This window comes from Culex pipiens, chromosome 2 (genome assembly GCF_016801865.2).
Source record: "Culex pipiens pallens isolate TS chromosome 2, TS_CPP_V2, whole genome shotgun sequence".
Lineage (NCBI taxonomy): Eukaryota > Metazoa > Arthropoda > Insecta > Diptera > Culicidae > Culex > Culex pipiens.
The window spans coordinates 27,726,248-27,741,844 of record NC_068938.1 but is presented as its reverse complement, the minus strand read 5'-3'; the positions used below and the strand labels follow the sequence as shown (position 1 = coordinate 27,741,844).

Below are 15,597 nucleotides of genomic sequence, written 5' to 3'. Positions count from 1 at the left end.
TTTGTTCGTATTTCTGTTTAAAATTCCCTAATGATTATCACAAACAAAAACATGAAAAAACTGTCAAATTAGTTCCACTTGCACTCACACCCACAAGTGGTGGCGCTAGTGTTTCAAACTACCATGCCTTTCCTCATACATCCTAACCGCTATCTTCCTAACCTCCGCCCGCCTAACCTTCCCCGTGCTCGTCACCGGCAACTCCTCAACAAAATAAACCCCTCCCCTCAACCGCTTAAAATCACAAACCCTCCCCTCAACAAACCTCACCACATCCTCCTCCCCCAACTGATCATCCTCCCGCACCACCACCGCCGTCACCAAGTCCAACTGCTCCATGGTAGGGATCCCTACGACCACGACCCGCAGCACACCCTCCAACTGGCCAATGATGCCCTCCAGCTCGCTTGGGGAAATTTGGTAAAATCCCCAACAAATGATTTCCTTCAAACGATCCTGAAGGGTCACAAACCCGCGCGAGTCGATAAAGCCGATGTCGCCGGTGTGGAGGAAGTTGTCTTCTTGGCGGAGGATTTCTGCGGTGGCCTTTTCTTGGTGAAAGTAGCCCAGGAAGGGGTATCGATAGCGGGCCAGCAGTTCGCCGGGTTGGCTGGGGCCGAGCAGGGTGCCGTCGAGGGGGTTTAGGACCTGGAATGATGTTTAAACTTTTTAGATCTTAGTAAAAACTAAAAACTAAAAACTAAAAACTAAAAACTAAAAACTAAAAACTAAAAACTAAAAACTAAAAACTAAAAACTAAAAACTAAAAACTAAAAACTAAAAACTAAAAACTAAAAACTAAAAACTAAAAACTAAAAACTAAAAACTAAAAACTAAAAACTAAAAACTAAAAACTAAAAACTAAAAACTAAAAACTAAAAACTAAAAACTAAAAATTAAAAATTAAAAACTAAAAACTAAAAACTAAAAACTAAAAACTAAAAACTAAAAACTAAAAACTAAAAACTAAAAACTAAAAACTAAAAACTAAAAACTAAAAACTAAAAACTAAAAACTAAAAACTAAAAACTAAAAACTAAAAACTAAAAACTAAAAACTAAAAACTAAAAACTAAAAACTAAAAACTAAAAACTAAAAACTAAAAACTAAAAACTAAAAACTAAAAACTAAAAACTAAAAACTAAAAACTAAAAAACAAGAAACTAAATAAACAATAAAATAAAATAAAAATGCAAAAATCCTAACAATAAAAAATTTAAAAATCAGAAAAAATTTAAAAACAATAAAATCAAAAAGAAAAAAAAACAACTGATTTCAGCATTTGAATCAGAAAAGTGATTTAAAATGCAGTTTTCATCTGTCCAGTTGATTTGCAATTATTAGTTTTCCAAATGCACAGACATTGACGAAATTATTCTTTTCGCGAAAAAAAAAATGCGGTGCTGTTCATCGGATTTTATAAAAAAAATTGAGCGTTCTTAAACATGTTAAACATTATTTTCAACACAGGAAAATGTATTTAAAATTGTTTTCATTAAATTTAACCTTTATTTTCATAAAAACCATATTTTGAGAAAACATTTTATTAAAAACAAAAATTTGTGAATATTTTGAACTTTTAAAAATATTTGCAACAGCCTAAAAAAAACAATCAAAACAAACAAAAAAAAATTAAAACCTTGGAAAAAACAAAAACTAAAAAATAACTAAACCGAAATTAGAGAAATACGAAAAAAACTAATGGTAACAAAAAAAACATAACAACGAAAAAAATGTTAAAAAACGCAAAGACAGGAAACAAAACATACGAAAAAACAAAAATAAATACTAAAATCCAAAAATTAAAAAAAAAAACTAAAACTAAAAAAAATAAACACGGAACATCAAAAACCAAAAATACGATGAAACAAAAAAACAAAACAACTAAAATAACAAGAAAACATTAAATAAACAAAACAAACAAAAACGGTAAAAACAGAAAAACTAAGAAAAAATATTTATCAAAAAAAAAAACAAAAGAAAATTAAAGGCAAATAAAAAAAATTATAAAACAAATGAAGGAAAAATTGTGAAAACGAAAAAAAAACAAAAAAGAAAACGCTAAAACAAAACAAAAGGAAAAATCAAAAAGAACTTAATAAAATCGAAAAAACTGAATCACGGAACTACGCAAAAACGACAAAACTTAATATGCAAATAAAAAAATATGAATGAACTTGGAAGTTAAAAAAAATCTAATTTATTTGCATTATGCAATAATTTTACTGATTATTCGTTCAACAGTGATCAATCCTTACCCTCATCTCAATATTCGCCTCCAACTCCCCAACCGTCCCTCGCCGAATCACCTTCTCCACGGCCATCGCCCCAGCTCCAGTTTCACTCATCCCGTACCCAACGTAACACCGCCCATTCGGCAGCACCCCGTCGATATCATCCCGCAACCAATCCGGCACCGTAGTGCCTCCACATAAAAAATATCTCAGCGAGCTCAAATCGTACCCCGCAAGCCGCTGTCGCTGAACCAATTCCAACGCCAACGGTGGCGGTGCCAAAACGTGCGTAACGCCATACTTTTCCACCAGATTAAGCGCCAAATCTGCCTCGTAGCGATGACTGGTGATGATCCGCCTAATTCCACTCATCAGACCACCGAGCAGCATCATGTAGCCGGAGATCCAGTGCAGCTGGCTCGTTAGCAAAATTGCCCGGTCATCTTCCCGGTCGTTATCAGCAGTGCTGTAAAGTGACTGATCATTCGTAATGAGCGAGCACGTGAGGTTGATAAGCTGGGCGTGGGACAGGCAGATCGGTTTGGGGAGTCCAGTTGATCCGGACGAGGTGATCACGGCGGCTAGCGTAACTTTGGAATCGGGCACCGAAGGTGCTTGGAAACGATCCTCAGTTCCCGTTGGTGAAACTAGGTCTTCAGTGAGGATCATTACGCGAGCTGTAATTTCGGCGATTGCAGCTTGAACCGTTTCGAGAACTGCTTCGTCACACAACACCAGCACAGGTTCCGTCAACCTGAGCAAATGAGACATGTCGTGAGCGTCAAGTCGCTTGTCAACCGTGTTGACCACGAATCCTGCTAGGAAGCACCCGAAGATCACTGGAGAAAGATTCGTTGAGTGACCGGCGACCACCGCGATCATGTCACCGGGTTTGTACCCGAGAGCGGTAAGATGTTGCGCCACCCGGATCGTTCGTAAGCGGAGATCTTCACAAGTTAGTACGCGGCCGTCGGAATCACAGATTTGGGACACTTTGGTGGGGGTTTTGGCCAGCACGGTGCAGATCGCCTGGCCGACCGATGTTGTAGGGGGAAAGGGGGATTCGATGCGGGGACCGCTCCAGGTTTTGGTGAAAGCGTTGTACGAGGTCATGGCTACAGGGAAAAGGTTTGTAACGAACTGATCGATACTTGCGGATCTGACATTCCTGGTTGGGATCAACATAAACTATTCTAGCTTGAGTTATCAGAGTGTTGCAAAGAGAAGCAGAAGAGAAATCAAACAAAATGGCTTGTTGGGTTTCAAGAGATAGAGTTATTGCAGAAGATGATCAGCAGTTCATAGGGCAAACAAACTGTTTAATAACTGTTAATCTTTTCGAAAAGTTACGAGTTTTAAGTTTTATTTTCAGTTGTTATCATGCAGCTCTGTCTTACCAAATTTTGTTATCACAAATAAGTTATCACGATGTTTCAAATACGCTGATTCATGCTTCGTTTCGAAAGTAAGTAAATAATAACACATACCGTACAGTGGCGTTAGCTACACGTTAGTAACTATTTAATCAATATTCACAAACAATTTTAATATTGTTCAGGAAAAAGTTTTCATCTGTTGACCGATTCTTAGCACTTGTTTACCAAGCAGTCATTTTTTCAAGTTGAACTTTGGATGGTTCTGATAATTTTCCATGTTTTCCAACTATTTGAACCACACAAAAAACATATTTCCACACCAAAATTCCTATTCTAAACATATCTGTGAGCAGATGTGGTAAAATGCATAAACGCTGGAAATTTTTAATTTTCCCAACTTTTTAAAATAATAGCTCAAATTAATGAAAGGAATGCAGATATTAAATTTTAATCAATCTAAACGGTATTTTATAGTAAAATGACTCTTTTATAAGCCCTCTTATTGACAAAAGCAGATTCTGTAGGTATAAAATTATACAGAACATTTAAAAAGGGGGTATATGGAAACGTTGTCCCGTCACGAAAATTTACAATTGTTTTGTTTGCAATGGTTTGTGAAATCGGATTTGCATCATATTTTGGATTCTCTTCGTACTTGAAAAACCTTTTAAAATGCTTCTTAGAAATCGGAAATTGGTCAAAAGGAACCAGAGTTACGACTGACGCAAGTTTGCGTTGTCCCGTCACGCCAATTTTTTGGTCAAGGCACAAATTCAAAAAAAAAGGTGCTCATTTCTCGTGTCTAGAAGCAAATCGAGTAACATGCCAGTTTTTGGTTGATCAAGACTAAATCGACCCTCCTGAATCCAAATTTGGCTGTTGATTTCCCTGAGTTGGAAATTTGTATACAGAAATGTAACAGGCAGTCAACAGGTCAAATTTAATTAATTAGGATGCTGAACTCGAATATAATCCTTAGAATATTCTAAAGTCCTTAGAACAGTCTGTGCGGCATAATGCCGAATACGGTGACAAATCAATAAATAAGTACTCAGGGAATGCAATTCTAGCTTTTCTAGCTTCGCCATATTGGTCGCCAATCTTGGATTGCACATTACCTTAGTACTTTGTAGTATTGCCTCATATTCAAGTTAAGCGATCCCAAATTAGATAAATTTGATCCATTGATTGCCTGTTACACATCTGAAAAAAATCTATTTTTTTAGCTTCGCCATATTGGCCGCCATCTTGGACCCCAAATTAGTTGAATTTGACCCGTTGATTGCCTGTTACACATCTGAAAAAAAATCTAATTTTCTAGCTTCGCCATATTGGCCGCCATCTTGGATTGCACATTCCCTGAGTATTTTGGAATATTCTAGAGCTCATATTCGAGTTCAGCAACTTTTTTTTAAAATTTGACCTGTTCCGGCAGGTTACATTTCTTTATAAAATATCGAATATTCTAGCACCGCCATTTTGGATAGCACATTACCTGAATACTTTGGAGTATTCTAGGAGTCAGCTCAGCGACTCCAAATTAGTTAATGTTGACTAGTCAGTAGAGATTTTCCCAATTGCTTCATTTCGTGACGGGACAACGCGAGCAAAACCCTCTTTTGCAAAATATCTGCGTTGCCCGTCACGAAAAGAAGTACCTGTCAAATCAACAAAAATTGACGAAATTGGGTGATCCAGGAAGCAAGATCTTCGTTTTTCATTTTAGAAACAACTCTAGAAAAGGGTTTTTCCAAAAACTTACTAGGAGAGCAGAGTTCTTCACTTTTGTGTATAAAAATCAAAATGATCCAATTGTACGATGTTGTCCCGTCACGCTACATTTGTATCTCACTTGACTCAATTTCAATTCAATTGGTGTTTATTAGAATTTAACAGTTCTGCTCCAGGATGTTACATTTGCAATTCAGAGATTTGGAGAACCTTTCAACTGAGATCAATTCATAAGCCTTTACAGGGAGGGTACATGTTTCTATGTTTAGAAGTTGCTAGCTGCGTGCTCTTTTAGGGAAAATAAATTTTGAGAAAAAACCCTAGATCTATGATCTCACTTGACTCAAACTTTGCGTTTTTAAATGTTTGCTGGAGTGAATATTATTGGAAATTTAATGTACTTTCCAAATTTGTATAAATATTGGTACCTTTTCCCATAGATTTTAAAGTTATCAGCAAAAAACTGAAAACATATGCGTACAAACGTTGTCCCGTCACGAAAGAATCGGTCTGTTAGCATTTTACAGCCATACACTTAAAACGCGAATCATTGTGTATCGTCATAATGTTAGTGGAACGAAACGATTTCACATTTCATGAAAAGATTTGTTGTACATCGTGTCCACAGAATCAGTCTTTTCCAGTAGTTAGAATCAACAGGATCACCAAATCAATACCCATGGAAGATGTCCCAATACGATCCCGATGCCAAACTATGGCGAGGTCCGTCCCGGTCCAAGCATCCCCAACCCGGAGGCCAACTTGGGCCAGGTTGTAATCGACTTGCTGATCAACGCGGATGATGCAGCTGAGATGAGTTGCGCCGAAATGAAAAGGAGGATCGCTCGAGTAGCGCATCGCTTGAGCGAGTTGGGATTGCGGAAGGGGGACTTTGTATCGCTGGCATGTGGAAGCAGTGAAAATGTTGTTCCAGTGTTCATTGGATGTTTGTCGCTTGGGGTTGTGGTCAATCCGTTGGCGCCGGTGTTCAGCAAGGATGACCTTGTAGAAGCAAAGAATGCTGTTATACCTGGTCAACGAGGAAGCTACGAAAGAGGCATTCGACGATGAAGACTTCTACAAATCTGGAGATATTGGGTACTTTGACTCGGCAGGTTATCTGTACGTGGTTGATCGCAAAAAGGCATTATCAAGTACAACGGTTTCAAGGTATCTCCGTCGGAGCTTAAGACGAAGATCGAAACTGTCGAAGGGGTGAAGATGGTTTGCGTGATGGGAGTTCCGGTGGAGGACAAGTTGACGTATTTAGTTACGGCGGTCATCGAGCGTGTTGAAGGGTCCAAACTGACCGCGGAACAGGTGACCAGTGTTGTCAGCGATTACAAACGGTTGCGGGGAGGGGTTCACTTTGTGTGTGAATTGCCAAAATCGGCTTCAGGGAAGGTTTTGAGGAGGTTGGTAAGAGATATGATTTTGGAGAAACGTGTGCGACGAGAAGGTTAAAAGGTATTTGTAAATACATCTTTTGAGGCCACAGGTTTATTGATGGCCCCTAAATTGCTTTTTCTTGTGTTTTTAGTTTTATTTTACAGGTTATAACGAGCTTTTAAAGTCAGCTGTTTTTAGAGCATCTTAAAGCTTGACTTTTGGAAAACGTTGCAATATTTTTTGTAGTTCTATGTCTGTTCGAAACGAGTTAAACATATGAATATATTGTACAGATAAAAGACTAAAACAGCTGTCCTGATTCGCACAGATGACTTCAATAAATGTTATTGTTTGACATAAAAAAAAGATTCACGATTGATTATATTTCAAATTATTCAAATAGGTATCTCTATACATCTCACTTCCTACAACACACTTTCAAAAATAAAAACAAACCAGTTTCCCTTCACATAACGGTACCTGATAAGACAATCTGTACCAATTGGTATAAATAAGAAGGCACGCTCATCCCGGCCAAGCGCATCCCGTTATCAATTCCAGCCACACTTAGAAAACAATCAGTCGCATTCAGGCCCTTGAAGTGTTCGCATCGGGTGCCCGGGAATTCGAACCAGCAACCATGGCAAAGTACGATCCCAAAGCCAACCTATGGCGCGGTCCGGCCTGTCCAAGCGTGCGCAATCCGGAGGCCAACTTGGGTCAAATCGTGATCGATTGCCTGTCGCAGAATCCCGCCAAAGTAATCCAGATCAACGCGGATGATGGCGCTGAGATGAGCTGCGCAGAGATGAAAAGGAAGATCGCGCGAGTTGTGCATCACTTGAGGCAGTTGGGATTGCGGAAGGGGGACTTTGTATCGCTGGCCTGTGGAAGCAGTGAAAATGTGGTTCCAGTGTTCATTGGATGTTTGTCGCTTGGGGTTGTGGTCAATCCGTTGGCGCCGGTGTTCAGCAAGGATGACTTTGCGCACATGATGAAGTTGACGCAGTCGAAGGCGGTGTTCTGCGACGTAGATAATCGAGAAGTGGTTGAACAAGCCGTTGAAGAGGCCATTAAGGTGAAACCAGCGATGTTTGTGTTTGGGAAAGCTGGTGGAAGTTGTAGGTCCGTTGAAGATCTGATGAGTCCGGTAGCTGGGGAAGATGATTATATACCGGAATACCTGGGAGATTCGAATCAACTCATGGCTATGGTATTGTGCTCATCGGGAACAACTGGACTCCCCAAGGGAGTCTGTCTGTCGCATGCCAATCTAATCGAGGGAGACGTATTCAGAGAGTAAGTTCATCATTAAATTCACATGTAAGTCTTCAGTACTAAAATTCTCTCCCATACATCAGGGCCCACAACTGCGGACCAATCTTCAACTTCAGTGCCCTGTTCTGGGCAACTGGAATGTTCGCCGTACTAACATCGCTGTTCTACACCAGAACACGTGTCCTAACCTCCCAACCCTTCAACGAGCAACTCCTCATCGAAATCCTCACCAAGTACAACGTGGAAGACGTGTTCACTCCACCAGCGTACGTCGCAGCCCTGCAGAACTACCCGAACTTCAACCGCCTATCCTTCCCCAGCGTCAAGCAGTGGACCATGGGCGGTGCAATGGTCACCCAACAGATGAGCTCAAACCTGTCCAAGCAACTTCCGAACGGCGTAGCCGGGCCCATTTACGGAACCTCCGAAATGGGCATCATCAGCCGAATTCCGGTCGCCCCCGGTTCCGTAGGAACCCTGGTCCGCAACATCGAGGTGAAGATCGTCGACGACGACGGTCACCGACTGGGACCAAACCAAAAAGGAGAGATCAGATTGAAGCACAAACACCCGATGCTCGGCTATCTGTACAACGCGGACGCAACGCTAGCCGCGTTCGACGAGGAAGACTTTTTCAAATCGGGTGACGTCGGATATTTCGACTCGGACGGCTACCTCTACGTGATCGATCGCATCAAGGACATCATCAAGTTCAACAACTACCAGATTTCCCCATCGGATTTGGAAACGATCATCGAGAAGATCGACGGAGTGAAGCTGGTTTGCGTGGTAGGAGTTCCGCTTGCGGATAAGTCCGGGGATTTGGCCACCGCGGTAATCGAACGTAACGAGGGAGCTAAGCTGACGGAGCAGGAGGTTGTTGGCTTCGTCGATGGGCAGGTCAGCGATTTCAAGAGGTTACGTGGTGGAGTTAGGTTTGTGGATGAGCTGCCAAAGTCGGCTGCAGGTAAGGTGCTGCGAAGGATGGTCAAGGAGATGGTTTTGAAAGAGGAAGAGAAGAGTGATCGTTAGTATTAAGATGTATATTAACATATTTTACCAGGTAGTTTGATTGTAAAAGTTGTACGTGAAATAAATATTTTTTGCAAATTAAATCTTGGGGTTTCATATTACAGTCCAGACTCGATTATCCGAAGGCCTTGGCAAAATTTCACTTCGGAAATCGAATCACGAAAAAAAAAATATTTTTTTTCGTTGTCTTATTTTTGATGACCCTTAAACTACTCAGAAGAGATTTAGAATTTTAAAAACCAAAATGGCGGCCAAAACAGCGTGATGAAATATTGAAAAAAAAAATGCATTTTTTTTATTTTACAGGCAATCAACCATTCAAATTTGACTAAAATTGGGTCACAGAACTCGAATTTAATGTTTAAAGCAAGAAAATTTAAAAAAAAAAACGTTACTTAATCCACCTTTAGGTGGTTGGTGCCTTCCTCTCATATATAGAGTGATTACAATCCCCAGGGTTGTTACGGACGGCGCGGATGGCGCGTTTCGCGCGGATTTGGCGCAGATTTGCAGACTAATTTTGCTTAGGCGTGGATTTCGCGCGGATGACAATTTTGATAAATAAATAGATAAAAAGATAGAATTTTTTTCAAGTTATTAAGAAAAATATTATCAAGAACTACAAGAATTCGTTTTTTTTTTTTTCATTGAGTGCAATTTCAATTTACTCCTAATAGATTTTTTTTCTAAAAAGGTTTGTTTGTATTTTCTTAATACGAACCGTCGAAAAAATATGATTAACTTTTAAATGTATGGTTGAGAATTTCTTAAATAAAATTATTACTACACTTAACTCATTTCTTAATATAGGGGAACAGCATCTAATTCCAGCGTGCCTCTAATGTTGGCAGGTCAGAACTTGTACATTCAATTAAAGCTAATTAAAAGCATTTTCAACTGAAAGCGAGTGACAAATAGCTCAATAAGAAGTGAGCAAGCAAGTTTCTATCAAAAGTTTTGCAAAATTAGTTGTTTAAATCAGGGCTGTGGAGTCGGAGTCGGAGTTGGAGCCGGAGTCGGTGGAGTCGGGTCTTTTTGGAGACCTGGAGTCGGAGTCGGAGTCGGAGTCGTCAAAACTCGAACAGCTGGAGTCGGAGTCGGAGCCGGAGTCGGCTAAATTTTATGAGCTGGAGTCGGAGTCGGAGTCGGAGCCGAAGATTTCTGATAACCCGGAGTCGGAGTCGGAGCCGGAGTTATCTTAAATTCAAGAAAAAATATGTTTTTTTTTATTCTTCAGTATTTCCTATGTAACAGTTTAATTTACAAAACAACTTATATTTTTAATTGATTTATCAGATGCGATTATGTATTTGAAGCTTTTTATTGTGATTGAAAAGCTCTAATTGGGTTATTACACTATAATCACTAAATAATTACCTCTTACCCAAGTATGTAGTATCATAATTCAAAAAATAATGAAAAAATATTGGTTATGTAGTCAGACTATATTTATGTGCCCTTTCAATTCAAATTTGACCAAATTTCATCCAGTTATTTCTGAAAAAAGTACACACAAAGTCATCTTTTACCCCGATAGCGAATGTCTTAGAGGTTTTAAGTTAAATCATTTTTTAGGAAAAAATTACGAGGTACATAAAAAGATTATAAATAGTAATCACTGTTTTTGCAGATCGAAAAAGAGTCACTGACAGTTTAACTTTTGTAACAAATAATCAACGATAATAACAATCTCTTACTTGAAACCCAACATGCGCATTTTGTTTATAACTGAGTACAAGAAATTAAAGTGTTGCATTGAAAATAATTGAAACTAACAAAAAATGTCAAAAGAAGTTGCAACAAATTTGAAATAATCATTGATTGTTGATGTTGATGTTGATTTTAGGTAAACTATTTTGATATCGTTGCAAATTATCGTTGAACAAATCTCAAGAATTCAGTACAAAAATGAACTAATAAAAAAATGTAAAGAACAAAATATAGGATTTAAATTTATTTTTCAAATATTATAAATAAAAAAACAGAATCAAAATATTATCAACTGGTACGAATTTTCTCATACTGTATGTCTTACGCCAATATATGCAAATCAATGTACCTAAAAAAATGAAATATTTGTGACCTAGAAAATATTTTACTTGTGGATATTTGTTTTTTATTATATTTTAAGTTTTCTCATATATTTTGATGGAGGCGAAAGATCATCCATAAAGCTTCGTTTTAGGTAAAGATTCACGAAGTATCGTGCACCTCCCTTTTAAAGTATATAAAATTTTAAAATGAAAATAAATTTAAAATTTCCAGGTTAAAATATTTTCTATGTCACAGATATTTGAAAAGGACATCTTAAGCGTCCTTACCACGAAGAAATTGTTTAGATACATTGATTTGCAATAATAATCTCCTTCAGCCATGGCGTGATGTCTATGTACGTCTTTAAAAAAAAACAAAAAAAAAATGTTTCATTTAAAATTGTCATTTAAAAAACAAGGTGCCTGTCACTGTGCTTCTTACAAATGTCAGCCTGAAAGTGAGGAAATTGAATTTTAATGTTCAATAGATCATTAAGGCCAGGTTTCTTTTAGATATTCATTTAAAAATAACAATTTAATATTTAAATTTATTAGCTTTGAAAAAAATATTTTCAAATTTGAGGTTAAGCAAATAAATCCAAATTTACTTACAAAACTGTTCTTCTCAAAATGCCTCTAAAACTGAAGATATTTTTTGATTTTGTTAACTAACTTTTTAAACATTTAAAACATGTGGAGTCGGAGTCGGCGCCAACCATTTGTTGAAAGCTGGAGTCGGAGTCGGAGTCGGAGTCGGCTAGAGTTGGTAAGCCGGAGTCGGAGTCGGAGTCGGAGCCAACCATTTGTTCAAAGCCGGAGCCGGAGTCGCAGTCGGAGTCAGCTAATCTAAGAAAGCCGGAGTCGGAGTCGGAGTCGTTTGAAATATGACCCGACTCCGCAGCCCTGGTTTAAATAGTGAAAATCAGCAAATTGGATGGAGTTAGCAGCGATTGCTTAACCTGCCAAACATACGAGAATTTCCCCTATCCGGCTCTGAATATATAATTTCTTTTGAGTTTTGAGTATAGTTTTTTTAACCTTATTTATTTTTAATTTTTTTGTGGATATATTCCATTTGCCTTTGAATTTTAGATGGGATTTACCCGTAGATATTTTTTTTAAATTTAAACATTCTTGGCGAAAAATAAAAAGATCAGAACATTAAAAAAATAATGCTCCATCTTTCAGAATTCAAGTTTCAAAACCTCGATTTTTTTTATATTTTAATAGCTTTTTTAATCATTTTTTTTTAAATTTAGATCAAAAAATTTTCGAATTTCCAAAATCGTAATCCAAAATTTTTAAATTCAGAATTCAAAACTCCAAAAAACTAAAAAATCAAAAAAATTAAAATTAAAAAAAATATCAAAATTTCAAAAAAACTAAATTAAAATCAATCAAAATTGAAAAAAAAATTAAAAAGTTAAAAAATTCTTCACACCACTCGAAATGCACATTCTCTGATCAAGCTCAAATTTGGTGGAGCTATTGATACTAGAAAAACATTAAAGAATCCGTATTTGAACCAAATTGGACAACCCCTTCTTTTTGGCACCGCCCCAAAGTTTTGCGATTTTCGTCATTTTTATAAAATAAACCTCTTTTTAAAGGACCAACTTTACACGTAATTTTCTCAATATACATGCGATTACATTTTGAATTAAACTTCGCTATCGTGCTTCCCAGACGATTTTACATAAGAATCAATTTTTCGTATTTCTAAAATTTTCAATAAAACCATTATAATTTTTTCCCTTAATTTCAAGCACGCAATTCAGAAAAAAAAAGTTCCCTGCATCATTTCCCATGAGAATTTCTGGAGTTTTTTTTTAAAGGTCCAAGAAACCAAATTTTAATTTTTTTTTCTGGAAACGGACAGTATATTTTACAGCATAAAATTTGGAAATCGGGTTGCTAACTTTGTAATGTTTCTGTTTCAAACGAAATAAAAAATGAGAATTCAACAGCTGTCCGAATTCGTTAAATTTGTCCTAATTCACCCGAGATGCCGGAACTTAGGGCAAAAACATAAATATACGTGAATATAAAACCCAATCTTTTAAAAATATATTAAATATTACAATGTATAGCGGTATACGCACCTCGGAAGGAACCGGTCAAGAAAAAAAATCAAATGGGCAGCAACGGCAGCGTAAGCAAGTCAGAGAGGGTGAAGAAAAGCCTCAAGAAATCGCTCCCTCTCCTTTGTTCTACTGTTCGTAAAGCTGTTTCTTGACCCCTTTCCTTCCGATCTGCATACTAGCCTTATAGGGGAATCGCATGTAACTCCATCGTGCATAGTGAAAATCAGCAAACCGGATGCAGGGAGTGCTTGACCTGTCAAACATATGAGAATATCTGCTAGATAATACTTATAGAGTTAGGTAATGTACACTTAAATTACAGCAATAACAATACATAAAAAATAAAGCCAATTTACATTTTAGTGCTGAACAATCCAAATCTGGAATTCACCGGGACACAATATCAAAATTCGGGAATTCTCGGTTTTGGAGAAATCCCGGGATGGGCGCACTACATCTAGAGTACTTTTTCAAAGCTGGAGTTTTTTTGGGAAGGGCCAATAAACCAGATTTCCAGTTTTTGCTTTTTGGGTGTTTTTAGAACCGCCTTGAGTCAGGGGTATTGAAAAACACCCAAAAAGCAAAAACTGAAAATTTGGTTTATTGGACCTTTTAAAAAAAAACTTCAGAAAGGTCCTTTTTACCATGTGATTCCTCTGTTAATAATATTATGTTCTTTTGTAGAAGTTAAATATTTATTATTTGCTAATGAAACTTATTTCATTTCACTCCAAAATAATCTCGATTTCAAAAACAAAATTCAAAAATGAAAGTTTTATCAACGAATGCCCGCCTCCCCTATAACGTGTTGTTTTCATTTCGTGCGAGCCATCACCGCCCAACAGGGGGTAGCTCAAAACGCCTCACCACCCCCTTTCAAGCGCGTGCCCAACATCGAAAGTGGGCCCACCAGCTGATACAGCCACAAACATTGCGGGCCCACCCGTTCAATGCTGGTCACTGGTTCACAACAGTGAGCTCGTGAGTTTCTCACACAGTTCGTCATGTGACATTTTGCTGCCTGATTGGAAAAATATTGCGAGTGCAGAAAGGAAGGAAAAAAATTGTTCGCAGTCTCGATTTGATCTTGTGACTTGAATTTTGGGACGGAGTGCCAGCAAAAACCTGTAGGTGGTGAAAATGTCGTCCAAGGACCGTATTCCGATCTTCCCGTCGCGAGGCGCCCAGATGCAGATGAAGGCTCGGTTGGCCGGAGCCCACAAGGGTCACGGGTTGCTGAAGAAGAAGGCCGATGCGCTGCAGATGCGATTCCGGATGATTCTGAGCAAGATCATCGAGACCAAGACGCTGATGGGGGAGGTCATGAAGGAGGCGGCCTTTTCGCTGGCCGAGGCCAAGTTCCTGTCCGGGGACTTTAACCAGGTGGTGCTCCAGAACGTCACCAAGGCCCAGATCAAGATCCGGACCAAGAGGGACAACGTCGCGGGTGTCACACTGCCCGTGTTCGAGTCGTACCAGGACGGTAGCGATACGTACGAGCTGACCGGATTGGCCAAGGGTGGTCAGCAGATGCAGAAGCTCAAGAAGAACTACCAGAGCGCCGTCAAGCTGCTGGTCGAGCTGGCCTCGCTGCAGACGTCGTTCGTCACCCTGGACGAGGTCATCAAGATCACCAACCGGAGAGTGAACGCCATCGAGCACGTCATCATCCCCCGGATTGACCGCACGCTGGCCTACATCATCTCCGAGCTGGACGAGCTGGAGCGCGAGGAGTTTTACCGTCTGAAGAAGATCCAGGACAAGAAGCGAATCGCCCGCAAGAAGGAGGAAGTCCGCAAGGCGGCCCTGCTCGAGAAGGGCATCGACGTCCGAGATCAGGCCAACCTGCTGGACGAGGGTGACGATGATATTCTGTTCTAAACAGCCCTTCGGTGCTATTATTGGTTGATCCTTGCATGTGTTACAAATCATCAAGATGTAAATGTTTTATTCGTCCTGTGCGGGACGAGCAGTTTAAGCTACGCAGAAAAATATTCAATGATTCGATATTCAAAGTATAAAAAATATATATAAACTAAACAGTGAACAAACGCAGAAACGGCGGTTTTGGGGGACTTTCGAGAAATGAGCTGGCTACGGCCAACAGGACTTTTGACGGGGGTTTTGTCCTGTAAAAAAAAGAAGCAGTAAAGTGCGTGTCCTGTACCATTATCTGTGTGTAATAGTGATGTAATATTTTCCATTTACGATAAATAAAGCTAACCTTGAGTAAAACGTAGAGTAAAATGCGGGACCTTTCGATTGCATTCCAGCAGCGTTGTTGAGAAACATGCACTTTAAATTCCAAGTATTTCATGCAGCACGATGTATTTCCAGTAAATCTTTAATAGGATACAATTCAATGTAATAATAAGATTTGGAACTAACACAACTGAAATTCAAAAAGAAAGCACTCCAAATTTATTGAATAAAATACAAG

At 38.7% G+C, this 15,597-nt stretch overlaps 3 protein-coding genes across 3 annotated transcripts; 2 read left to right on the top strand and 1 right to left on the bottom strand.

Annotated features, from left to right (window-relative positions):
- Window positions 1–36: 36 nt before the first annotated feature.
- Window positions 37–3,514, bottom strand: LOC120426657 (uncharacterized). The gene is made up of 2 exons (XM_039591449.2): window positions 2,259–3,514; window positions 37–648 (listed from the first exon to the last, which is right to left on the bottom strand). Exons 1-2 carry the CDS (start codon window positions 3,417–3,419, stop codon window positions 106–108), a joined length of 1,704 nt encoding a protein of 567 aa, XP_039447383.1. The 5' UTR covers window positions 3,420–3,514; the 3' UTR covers window positions 37–105.
- Window positions 3,515–7,269: 3,755 nt separating this feature from the next.
- Window positions 7,270–9,123, top strand: LOC120426658 (uncharacterized). Its single transcript, XM_039591450.2, has 2 exons — window positions 7,270–8,029; window positions 8,092–9,123. Exons 1-2 carry the CDS (start codon window positions 7,371–7,373, stop codon window positions 9,038–9,040), a joined length of 1,608 nt encoding a protein of 535 aa, XP_039447384.1. The 5' UTR covers window positions 7,270–7,370; the 3' UTR covers window positions 9,041–9,123.
- A 5,032-nt stretch (window positions 9,124–14,155) lies between these two features.
- LOC120426655 (V-type proton ATPase subunit D 1) lies at window positions 14,156–15,396 on the top strand. Its single transcript, XM_039591448.2, has one exon. It carries the CDS (start codon window positions 14,298–14,300, stop codon window positions 15,036–15,038), a length of 741 nt encoding a protein of 246 aa, XP_039447382.1. The 5' UTR covers window positions 14,156–14,297; the 3' UTR covers window positions 15,039–15,396.
- The last annotated feature ends 201 nt before the right edge of the window (window positions 15,397–15,597 follow it).

Bases quoted from the DNA above. Each gene is read 5' to 3' on its own strand.
- LOC120426657 (XM_039591449.2), bottom strand. From the start codon at position 3,419: ATGTTGATCCCAACCAGGAATGTCAGATCCGCAAGTATCGATCAGTTC. The intron at 649-2,258 runs GTAAGGATTGAT...ACATCATTCCAG, and splicing joins AGGCGAATATTGAGATGAGG to GTCCTAAACCCCCTCGACGG.
- LOC120426658 (XM_039591450.2), top strand. From the start codon at position 7,371: ATGGCAAAGTACGATCCCAAAGCCAACCTATGGCGCGGTCCGGCCTGT. The intron at 8,030-8,091 runs GTAAGTTCATCA...CCCATACATCAG, and splicing joins GAGGGAGACGTATTCAGAGA to GGCCCACAACTGCGGACCAA.
- LOC120426655 (XM_039591448.2), top strand. From the start codon at position 14,298: ATGTCGTCCAAGGACCGTATTCCGATCTTCCCGTCGCGAGGCGCCCAG.